We start from the raw sequence: 12,500 nt of genomic DNA, 5'->3' as shown, positions 1-12,500 counted from the left end.
GGATGGGCAGCATCTGTCTTTTAGTCCAACAGACATGTTGCAACCCTCTTCCAACCCTTTCACTGGTTTGCGAACGTGAAGGCAGTGTGAATGTGAAGTCTCCCTCCAGCAAGCACCGCCAACCATCACTGACACAGCGGATTTTAGAAAAAGCTTTAAGTTAGACTGAAAGATGTCTTCATGAAAACTCCTCACTTAATCCTAGATAAGAAGCTACTAAGAAGCTACATCTTCCCCCAGACATCAAAGATGTCGCTGAACCGATCTGGGGCCTGCATCTATAGACCTCCAACACACTGACAACTACACCCACACTCTCTCTCTCTCTTCCCCTCTGAACAAACATGCTCCTTATACAGCAGGAATGTGCTGAGGCTCAACTACAACTATAATACGCACTGTATTATACGAGCACCTTTGCTAATTACATGTATTGATAACACCATAAAGTTAATTTGTTCACTATAAAGTCATGTAAAATACTACGGATGATCGATGAGTACTTGTAGTAGAGTATGTTGTTAATCCAGGTTTATTGTAATTCATTGGCAGTAAATCTTAAATTATAGTGTTCGTTTTCTGGTTTAAAGAGGATGGCTGACAGAACGTAGGAGGCATTTTTCAGGTGCTGCTGAGAAACAGCCACTCATTTCTTTGAAACTGCTTATTGATCTAGCGGTGCAATTACATGGATTGACAAGTGCGCTTTGGTGCCACAGAGCCTGTACAGGCTTTGAGGAAACATAGCAGACAATAGGACAAAGGGCCAACCACTTCCTCATCATGTGACCCCTAAACCACTCAATGATTGTTATCTGATATAATACTATACTGGTTATATGATAATCCTGTCCATACAATGAGACTCCGTTGATCAATTGCTAGTTTCTAGCACATTCTGTTCAGTACTAGCTCTTCTATTGGCCAACAGTTCTAACTTGCTTATAACTAACAGTTATAACTTGCTTATGACAGTGAGTGGGAGGCCTTTAGATTGATAGCTTGTGTGTGTTGTGGTGTGTTTCCTTGTTTCAGATAAAGACATTGCCATGACAACATGATAATCACATTATGGACAATCTTTAAAAGACTCTGTTTGCTAGAAAGATAATCATGTTAAGGTCCTGATATTGAGGTAAATTGAATTGCATCAAGAAATAGCGATGCTTTGAATGTTGCAAACGGATGTTAAAATGGAATCAGACACAAAATTGCGCTGATGGTATGTAATAAAAATATATATCAACAGCAGGGAGGTCTTTCACTGCATAACTACCTATCTTCTGCCGCAGATTGAAGACCTGTCTCTTCAGGCGAGATCTGAACTGTCCCCCCTAAAGACTTCTTCATCCCCATTACCCTCCTGTACAATCTCTCCACTGTAAATAAATAAATACATGATTTTTTTTCTTTCTAGCATTGTAACTGCCAATGGCCCGTGGCCCTAGCATAGATTTATTTTTCTTATGGTGACTGACGGATAGATGATTCACTTACTTAGACAACATGTATTTGTTGTAAGTCGCTTTGGATAAAGGCGTCTGCTAAATGTCAAAAATGTCAATGTATAATAACATTTATTAATGCATAAATGCTCTGAGAAAAAGGCCAGTGGATAAAGAAACAGACTCTTTACATGCTGGCGCTTAACTCATAAAAAATAAATAGGATATGATACATTTTTCATTGAGGAACTCATCCCTTAATTTCATCCCAACCAGCAATATATCTGTCCTAGGCATGCCGTGCATCACACCATACTCTACAGTCAGCAGAGTGCTCTAAGTGGATAAAGGCAGCCTAATCTAATACACACTCTTGATTTATGTTGTGTGTATCCCTGATTAAGTTTTTAAAAAGGGGGTAAACACAACCCAAGATGAATCCCCGCCACTGAGCCGCGAAAATGGCTTCTGGCTGGATGGGTTCTGGAAGCTAGCATAGCCGTAGTGAAGCTCTGTCGTCGTGGAATAGTAGTGTGCATCCACGTGTGCAGATGGGATGTGTCCGGTGCAGTAGACAGCAGGCAGTTACAGCAAAGGTGGGGGTGCTGTCGCCGAAAGTGTTTAATGTATTCATGTATTAAACGTTCATATTGAGGGTGTGTGTGTGTGTGTGTGTGTGTGTGTGTGTGTGTGTGTGTGTGTGTGTGTGCGTATTTCACTCCTGAATGTCGTCTGTGATTATAATACCTGCCTGCAGCCCTACACACAGATCAACACACATTCGTACTCAAACATGATTGTACAGAAACACACACACACACACACCCACCCACTCACACACACACACACACACACACACACACACACACACTTACATTTTCAGACATACATATTCTATATGTTTACACACACACACACAAGCACTTACATTTTCAGACATACATATTATATATGTTTACACACACACACACACAAGCACTTACATTTTCAGACATACATATTATATATGTTTACACACACACACACACACACACACACACACACACACAAACACTTACATTTTCAGACATACATATTCTATATGTTTACAGACACACACACACACACACACACACACACACACACACATCCTCCAATCACTTGTCCATTGAGTGCTCTCTACTACAGGCATCCTTTGAAGGGCACTCAGGTGCTTGTGTGTAATGGGACATATGTCACGGTGTGACCCACCACTGTCCTTCTCGATTGCTGCCTTCAGGCCCCCAGGCACGGTGTTCTCCTCGGCACCCTCCACTCCCCTCTGACACTGGCCTCCACTACCCTCCACTCCCCTCTGACACTGGCCTCCACTACCCTCCACTCCCCTCTGACACTGGCCTCCACTACCCTCCACTCCCCTCTGACACTGGCCTCCACTACCCTCCACTCCCCTCTGACACTGGCCTTCTGTGCACATGTCTTTCTGATATCCCCACATTGGTATTACATGTACCTCCAGTACTCAAGTTGTAAAAGAAAATCAGGGGGGATGGTGGATTTTATCATATGGGGACAATGTTAGCATCCCCACAGCGTCAGTGACTTCAGGGTCAGTGACTTGGTAAAAATGGCATTGCATGTGTGCGTGCCCCCTCCTTGCCCACAGTATTTTACTCAATATGCGCAAAACTAAATGTTGAAATAGCAGTAATACCACGTTCATTGATAAAATGACATAAGGGATGGAAAGGGGGGATGGCAGTTTTAGAAGGGGGATGATTTAGACTGCTTTTATTTCAGGGGGGATGACATCCCCCCTCATCCCCCCTCAACTCGAGTGCTGTGTATCTCTCTCTATGTGGTCTCGCTTGACCAGACATCCAGCTACTGTACAGAGACCAGTGTTGGGGATTGGTTACTTCAAAAAGTAATATATTACATATGTGACACGTTCTTATGCTTTGGTCCTCATGTCGGGTTCCGATGTTATGATCTGACTTTTCTTTCGAAAAATGTCAATACATTTTCGCTAGTCCACTAACACAGGTTGTTTTGTGAGGCTGCTAACAATGTAAAGTAGTATTATAGTTAACTAGGTAGCAGTGGGGATTACTCACCTAATCCATTGCGTTGCAGTATTTTGGCTTGACAAGCGAGTTTGTGTTGTGATTCCCAACAATGTTGAAACTTAGTTCTGTGTTTCAAAAGAAAAGTCTGAACATGTTGATTGGTTGCCGACATGCAGACCAAATGATCAGACTGTGTCACATATTACTTGTTACATTTTTGCAAAAGTAATGTCATTACGTCACAATATTATTTGTGTTACATTACTCTACACAATTTATTACTTTAAACTACTTTTAAAGTAATTCAGGCAAGAGCTACAGTAGTATGTCGAAGGTGAAGCTAGAGAGAGATAATCAAACTCAGAGAGTCCATTCAGCATGGAGTTCCACTATAGGCCTACCTTAAAACAAGAGGGGATAGAGCCTTCTCCATAGCAGCCCCCAGGCGCTGGAATAGTCTCCCCCTCCACATCAGATCCGCCCAGAGCATCGAGGCTTTTAAGAAACTAGTTAAAACACATCTTTTCTCCCTGGCCGTTGACCTGAGGTGAGCCTCCCGACACTGCACCTTTTGCACTTTTATTTGCTTTGCACCTTGTTTTTAGTGTATTTTATCTATTTTATCTGTTTTTATCTGTATTTTATCAGTATTTTCTCTTTCACCAGTGTTTTCTCTTTTTATCTGTTAAGCACTTTGGGCGGCTGTTTGTCGTTGTAAAATGTGTGCTATATAAATAAATGTTTTTTAAAACTTACTGTATGAAGTTAAGATGATGTAGATTTTCCTTGAGCACTTCACATTTTTCGCCATTGTTTGATTGTTCACTCGAGTGCGTCTTACAATTTCTTGTTGTTGTTGTTGTTGTTTTTTAGTCAGTCTGAGGAGAGATGTCACCTTTGCCATCTGTGTGTCTTCAATGCGGACGTCAGCCTTCAGTGTGTTATCTATAAAGGCTCTGTGGTATCACGGTGTGATTTTTCGTCAAGGCCTCGATAAACATTACACACAGGAGGAGCATTGATTCGTGTGCTGAATACTGACACCTATTTTCCCTCAAGCCTGCGTTTTATGAATCCAGGGACTTTGAGCCCCCAAATTGACTGTCATAGCAATAGTGAGGTTTCACCCACAGCCATTCTATCAAGCCCATAGCAAACCTGCTTTAATCCAGAGTTGTGAGGTAGGAAAGGCAGGGGTCCTGCGTAACGATTTGATGAGCTACTAGCGCTGCCCATTATTGACTGGTTCTTGACATTGGCAGGGTCTTTGTTGTCTAGTGCAAAGAGCTCCCATTGTATTCCAAGAGCCAATGAGCAATGACCGACATTTCAACACGTCACATCAGGCCATTATTGTCCTCGAAATTAGCCACTGTGTTAGCCTGATGGAAGCTGTGTGTGTGTGTCTGTGTGTGTGTGTGTGTGTGTGTGTGTGTGTGTGTGTGTGTCTGATGGAAGCTCAAATCATTTGTCGGGAGCCTAACGTTGACTCTGTCTCCCTGTGCGCAGGTTCACCCCTTGTTGATGCGCGAGCGGCGCTCCGAGTCACACAGGAACAAGCTGCTGCGGAGGACGGTCAGTGTTCCTGTTGAGGGGAGGCCCCATCCAGAGATGGGTGAGTTCTGCCTCTCTGACCTGGCCTTTCTGTCTCTTTAACTCCTGACTCTGCCTGTCTGCCTCTAACTCTGCCTCTGTAACTCTACCTCTGCCTCTCTGCCTGTCTGCCTCTACCTCTGCCTCTCTAACTCTACTTATCTGCCTCTCTAACTCTACTTATCTGCCTCTAACTCTGCCTCTCTGCCTGTCTGCCTCTACCTCTGCCTCTCTAACTCTACTTATCTGCCTCTAACTCTGCCTTTCTGCCTGTCTGCCTCTCCAACTCTACTTATCTGCCTCTATCTTTCCCTCTCTGCCTCTGTAACTCTACTTATCTGCCTCTAACTCTAACTCTGCCTCTCTAACTCGACTTATCTGCCTCTAACTCTGCCTCTCTAACTCTACTTATCTGCCTCTATCTTTCCCTCTCTGCCTCTGTAACTCTACTTATCTGCCTCTAACTCGACATCTCTGACTCTTTCTCTCTAACTCCGCCTCTAACAGTCTCTCTAACTCCGCCTCTGTGACTCCACTCCGATCCATAACCAATTATACTTTTCATCTTTAATTAATTCTCCTTAATTAACTCAATTTAGTCGACTCTCTTTCTCTCTCACTCTAGCTCTCCATGACCTCAGAGGTACTCACACCCCCTAGTGATACAGTGACACTATTGAATTCTGTTATACTACACATGCCAACATGGCCCATGACCCCTGAACAGTCCTGTGCTGACACAGCTCCAGTACTGGCCACAGACACAGCTCCAGTACTGGACAATACTGACACAACATATAAATAAATATATACTATATATACTGTATAAATACTGGACAGTACTGGACACAACACAGTGCTGGACACTCTCCACTTTTCTAAAATGGGTTTGAAATGGAAATGACCAACTGCCGCTAGATTCTGTGCATCCTGTTGTTGGGTTTGGAATTCCATTGTTATTGTTTAAGTAATAACTGTCATCTTTCCTGTTTGTTATCAGAGTAATAACTGGCACTTTTTTTTTTTATATGATTGCTCATAAACCTGCAACGCTTACTTCACCACCTGGGTGTGATTTTTTGATATTACCCCGGCCTATACCAGAATGTACTGACACAGCAGTACTGGTTCCTCCTATGACCTCACAGGCCTACGGACCCCAGACCATCGAGTTTGTTCCCACTCAAAACACACTGACTACGTTTACATGCACACCATATTCCGATTAAGGTCAATATTCTTGGTTAATGTAATATTCAGAATAAGGTGTTTATATGTGCTGTAGCAACTGGAATATTCAGTTTACATGTTAATTGGCATTATTCCCGGGGTTCGGCGGGTAAAATCTGATGAATTCGTCTGGAAATAGTTGTTACTATAGTAACGTTAGTGTTGGTAGCTTGGTTGTGGTCGTTGAGTGGGTGTTAACCCACAGCTAGGCCATAATGCTTGTTTCCAACATAGTCCTCCACTATTGTGTTCTCCTACTTGCACTTTTGAACCACAATTTAACTACAACACAGAGTTTTCCACCTGTATCTCACCTGGTCGACTGTTCTAACAAAACCTGCCTCCTTCAGTCTCTTAGAAACTTTTTAAAGATGTCACTATTTCTATGTTTTCTTCCATCTATGTACTCCATGATATATAAATCTTTCATTATCTGAAGGCAGACTGCAGTCTCCTCCTCACTCCAGAAATGCTGGCTCGTGCTAGTCGCCATCGTGGCTTGCTATGCTGTCCCTAACAACAACAAAACCCAGGATTCCCTGCGAATCGAGCATGCGCAGACGTAACTGAATATTCCGGAAAGGGTCATTTTCCGATCAAGGTGCATACATGTCACAATATTCCGATTCAAACAGACATATGCCAGGGGTCTTATTCGGAATATTCTCCTATCGGAATATGGCCTTAATCCGGTTCTGCACGTGTTTACATGACTCTTGGCCAACCGGACTATTGAGCATATTCCAATTAATACAGGAATATGGTGTGCATGGAAACGTAGTCACTGACATCATGCTACAGAGCATGCTGCTGAACTGACACCATATGCTCACAGAGCTCTTGAGCCCTGAGGAGCTCGTCCATACTTAATAGGATCGATGCCCCCAAGGAAGCCAGTAATTAGCTGATTAACAGAAACCTGCCATGCTGTCATAATGCCACAGTTATGGATTCGGTCTCATTGGAACTGCTTGTGACATGGTGACCCATTTCACAAAGGCTCTGGCCTATTGGAATATTCCAACAGTGCTGTAGGAGTGGCTTGGAACTGTAGGTTGGAGAAGAGTGAGATTAACTTTATCTGCATAACTGTCTTTTTCCACTGTTACGGTTGGGCATTGCTTTCAATGAGATGACACGTCACGAAAGGTGTATCTACCCAGTCAGGGACTAAACCCCTCCTCCTATTCTGCTGGTGGTTCATTCTTGGAAGGCATACGAGTCAGATTACTTTCATGTAATGAGATGAAGACAAGATTGAATTTGAGCTAGCTGCCAAACGTCCTATCTACCCCACATTCTGGTGACGATCCAACGTGCTTACGCACAGTGCTGAACAATATTGATAGTTCAAACCTGATTCATTGTCAACAGAGATGATAAAACTGCAGTCTCTCACGTCGGTTTGATGAATGAAGACATTTTGACAACGATCCTAGCTGGTTCCTGATGTAATGAAACATGAAACATGGATAAAAGACATTTGGATCTGGATCTATGATTAGCATAACATATGACTCCTCAATAGTTGTTTTTTTTCCCGATCCAATGTACCGCTGCAACAGGGATTAATGCCGACGCAATCCTTTCCTCTTACGCATCCTCTTCCCTTGAACCTTGAGAGCTTTTGAGTCGGTGTAAGGAGAAGCAATCAACATGCAATTAAGGCATTCATCTTGGAGGAGAATTGCAGCGTCGCATGAATGTTTTATGCAAATACCTCCAGTAATTAGTGTTTCATGATTGTGACACAGGAAAAAGATAACCAGCCGCAAAAAGAGAAAACGTTGCCTCCGTGTTTCCGGGCTGTGATGGCGCTGCAGTGATGAGTTGGTGGATGTGATTCTGTGTATTGTTGAGTGTAGGGGTGGCCTAATGGAGAGTGAGTTGGACCGGTGACCAGAAGGTCATGAGTTCTGATCCCACCTGGGAACGCCGCCCTAGTGTGCCCTTGAGTAAGGCACTTACTTACTCGCACCTTCTCCCCCCCCTGCCTTAACAGACTATCCTTCCCAGCTGATCAGAAGAGTTCAAATTCCACCTGGGAATACGACCACTAGTGTGCCCTTGAGTAACTCACTTAGTCTTAAAGTACTCCAGGTAGACTGTGCCTGCCATCTCTGATTGTAAGTTGCTTTGGATAAAAGTTTTTTGTGAAAATGGTTTTAAGATTTTAAACGAGTGAAGCATGTAATTTGCACATGATATGTTTGTGCAACATTACAACAGTATTATCATCTCATTGGTTGCCTGACCCACCGTGGTCAGGAGTACTGGGGTGGTAGATATTAGACATTGCTTAAACATGTTTAGGCCATGAGATATTGAGCCAATGAGTTCACTTTACCTTTTGGGTTGTTTGTGTGTATTTTCAATAGTAACAGTAGTTCAATTGGCGTGTGTGGGCACTAGAAGCTGCCCTAAGGGTAAAGGCCTAAACTGACCCACCATAAAAAGCCACTCTTGTTTATTGTATGTTTTACACACTGAGACCCAGGTCATGTTTGGAGTAAGGTCAGCTAAAGGACCTGTACTATGTAATATAATGAGAAGAGCACAAGAAGTAATTTAAATAATATTTTCCAGTACCAAAAAAGCCTCGTCTCATTTCATTGGCACGCACGTCTTATGATGCTGTCTCTGCATGCTTGGGTATCTTGAATTAATTAGTGTGGACGCAGAAGAGGTGCATTCTGGGATAATTGAAGGAAAATCATTTGTTTTATTTTTCTCTCCTATTAACCTCTTCAAAATGGGGTGTAATAATCCATATTAGTGAATCTGACCTTCAATGTTTGGTGTTAACATTTTCAAATTGGCTTTCACCAAGGATGCTCTGTTATTGAGAGTCCATTTTATCAGGATAAATTGGCTTCAGGCTAATTTGTATTTTCTAGGACCACTTGAGCACTTACTAGTTAACCACTGGGATGGTTGTCTAATTAGCGTGTTTATAGAGACAGGTGCTATCTTTTGCTATATTTCTTACCAGGTGTTATTGAATAGAGGTCTTCAGCCGAAGGTACACAAGAGTGCATGTCCCAGAGTGAGGGCCCTCGCCCATCTCCTTCAGAGAACCTGGGTTATATTTATAACCCATAGTTTTTCATACTCTCCTCTCTACTCTGCGTCTTCTGGGACGTTGTCGTTTTAATATTTAATTTTAGATAAATATGTTTCGCTTCACATCTTTAAGGTAGAACACTGCTGAACCACTTTCATGTCCAAAAACCTCCAAATAAATCAATAATAGTAAACAACAATATTAATTATGGATTTTGACTGCCTTTACAGGCCTTTTAAGCCATTCGAACAACCTGCAATGTTTTTGTGCTGCCACCAGAGATATAGGAACTGAACTGTCAGGGTACGAATGAAGCTCTGAAGTGGTTCATGTTTTTTAGCATTATGCTAATCAAAAAACAACCTCAGTACAGTACAGGTATCCTGGATTCACTAGAGTTCTGTAGTTAGGGTTGCAGACAATGGGTATTCCTATTTAAAAACTTTCCTGGAAACATTCAATGGTTGGTAATTTATTGGAATATTGGGAATGATCAATGATCAAAGATGGATAATGGTGTCCTAGTGTATAGTGAGTTGGACTGGTGATCAGAAATCACAAATCCCACCTGGGAACAACACCATTAGTGTGCCCTTGAGTAAGGCACTTAGCCCTAAGATACTCCTGGGAGACTGTCCCTGTAATCTCTAATTGTAAGTCTCTTTGGATAAAAGTGTCTACTAATGGTTAAAATCATCTGAGATTGTAAAATTTAGAATTGAATCAGGATTCGTTTTTTCTCTCCAATGATCTACACAGTGTGTCATGAATGTGGGACAACACGTGGGACAAACATTGTGCATGAGTCTGAACACTTTTCTTTTACAAGGAACCGTAAAATAAGAAAGTTAGAAAAAAATAAATCACAAGTTTTCTAAACATATCAATGTGTCAAGAGATGCGATGGTTTTAGAATTAAGTTTGTTTGATTTTAGCCATATGCTGTACTATTGCATACAACACCAATACATTTATCCAGCAAAGATGCCATGAGACTTATGACTTGATATGACTGGATATTTATCACATGACACTTCAATTAATTAACACTTTAAACAGCTTATGATGAAGTCTAGGTTGTTATTTGTCCGCCTGCTACTACAAGGCTTCTACTACTCTAAATCCATAGACACTTAGACAACAACATTAATATTTAAAGACAAAAAATGCTGTAAAACATCATATTTCGAAACAGATGAACACCCCCACATCTGTCAGCCTCGATAACAAAATGTTCTACCATCTTGTGACTCACAGACACGATGGGCACAGAGAAAAGCAATATAGAAAATTGCAGATTAGTGTTTTAAGAACTATTTCTGATCATGTCCAAAGTTCCCTTCCATTAGATTCCCCAAATTACTGTTAAGGTCCCATGGTTTTGGAAGGTTTCTGAAACATGCAGAAATGTTGCAACCCTAATGAGAGCTACAATTATTAGATTGGCAACTCTGGGATTTAACTTCGTTTTTGGCAATGTCACTTCAGTTGACCACCAAATCTGCTGCAACATTATGCAATATAACCACTGTAGCCAACCAGCTGCTCCTAAAGAACACTATTCTCTGTGGATTTGTTACTCTTCCTCAAGTCATATCACTTTTACTGTCAATACCAAAACACCATTCCAGTGTGGTTTAATTGCAGATCGAAACGTATAGTAGTTTCAGTAGTTTTGACGATACAGTATAAGTGAGAGGTATTAGTTAAACATTTGTGTTATTGGTGGTTCTATCTCTATCTTAGAGTATTAGTATTACATTTAAAGGTACTATACACTGTATTCCTTGTATTAGAGAGTTTTAGTTAAGATCACAGTGTCAGTGTTAACGAGCTACTGAGAGTGTGAGTGTTAGTCCGGGGTTTTGGGGGTTACAGTGCTGGATGACTGGTTGTCGGTGATCCAGTCACTGCAAGGAACTGCATTTCCCCTCTAAAAGCTGCTGGTTGTCTTTGGAGAGATTTGCTGAGTCATCTTGCTGTCTTGCTGTTGGAACTCGGAATGAATACAAATGGCGTGCTGCTGTAGCGGCGGTGTTCAGTGTTTGATGGACATGAACAGGGGAGCACAGTCCAAGAACACAACAGAGACAGTCCTTGGATTTGTGTTGCGTGTTGGGTTTAAAAAAAAAGAATACTGTTTTTTTTGGTTGGCTTATCTGGTTTATCTGGCAATGCAAAAGATATCCCATGCTGCTTTGGAAGGGTGTGCAGTACTGTACCGTATGCTGACAATTACTCAACTTCTGTTTCACTTAATATGAGCTTTTCATGGGTAGAGCAATTGGCAACGTATGTGTTATGCAGTAGAGATAACTGTATCTGCTGGATCTAAATATATAGACAAACATATAGAGAATATATATATATATATATATATATATATATATATATATATATATATATAGACAAGGGGATTCAAAAGATTCATTTTATGTAAATGGCTACAAGGCCTCTTTCAAAAAAACACAGACAACAAAATGTCCTTCTACCCTTTTGTCTTGGTTTTTTGAATCGCTGGCTAATAACCAACATGTCCAGAGATGGAAATGAGAGTGCCAAACCGTTTTTAATGCAAAACACTGTTCATGTAAACATTATGTAACATGTACGGGTCACATATGAGTAATAGACCCTTTTGGCTTCATGATGTAACAAGCTGCTGTTGTATTTCCAACGCTGAAATAGAGACTTTACACCCCAGGGAGACAAGAACAGCAGCCGAGCTCCAAGTTTGATTGACAGTTTGTCACAGGACTCTGTCGTAGCCTAGGGTCCGCCTCGGGTGTGTTAGCCGGCTTATGTACACCCGCTCAGCTGTACGGTTAGTTCCTAGGGACTTCCTATTGCAACAGCGAGACCAGGGATTTCAGCTTCTTTGATAGGTTCATCCCACAAAGGCTGCTCTCACTGAAGGGGGCTGAAAAGAAGATGGATATTCGTCCCCTCTTTTTCTCCACTGAGCATGGGGACTGGGAAGCCTGCGGCGGCTAGCGTAGGCTACCATAGGCTACCATAGACTACCATAGGCTACCATAGGCTACCATAGACTACCATAGGATACCATAGGATACCATAGGCTACCATAGACTACCATAGACTACCATAGGCTACCATAGA

At 41.9% G+C, this 12,500-nt stretch overlaps 1 protein-coding gene across 1 annotated transcript in view; it reads left to right on the top strand.

Moving 5' to 3' along the window:
• The window catches only part of syngap1b (synaptic Ras GTPase activating protein 1b), a gene marked incomplete at both ends in the record, with an annotated part of 117,772 nt that overhangs the window by 35,455 nt on the left and 69,817 nt on the right, over positions 1 to 12,500 (top strand). Inside the window, 1 exon segment of the mRNA XM_080540622.1 lies at positions 5,003 to 5,108. Coding sequence (XP_080396748.1) covers positions 5,003 to 5,108 — 106 coding nt within the window.

This window comes from Nansenia antarctica (assembly GCF_963989245.1).
Source record: "Nansenia antarctica genome assembly, chromosome: 10".
Classification (NCBI taxonomy): Eukaryota; Metazoa; Chordata; class Actinopteri; order Argentiniformes; family Microstomatidae; genus Nansenia; species Nansenia antarctica.
Note: the sequence above shows the minus strand (reverse complement) of the source record. Positions and strands in the feature narration are given on the sequence as shown.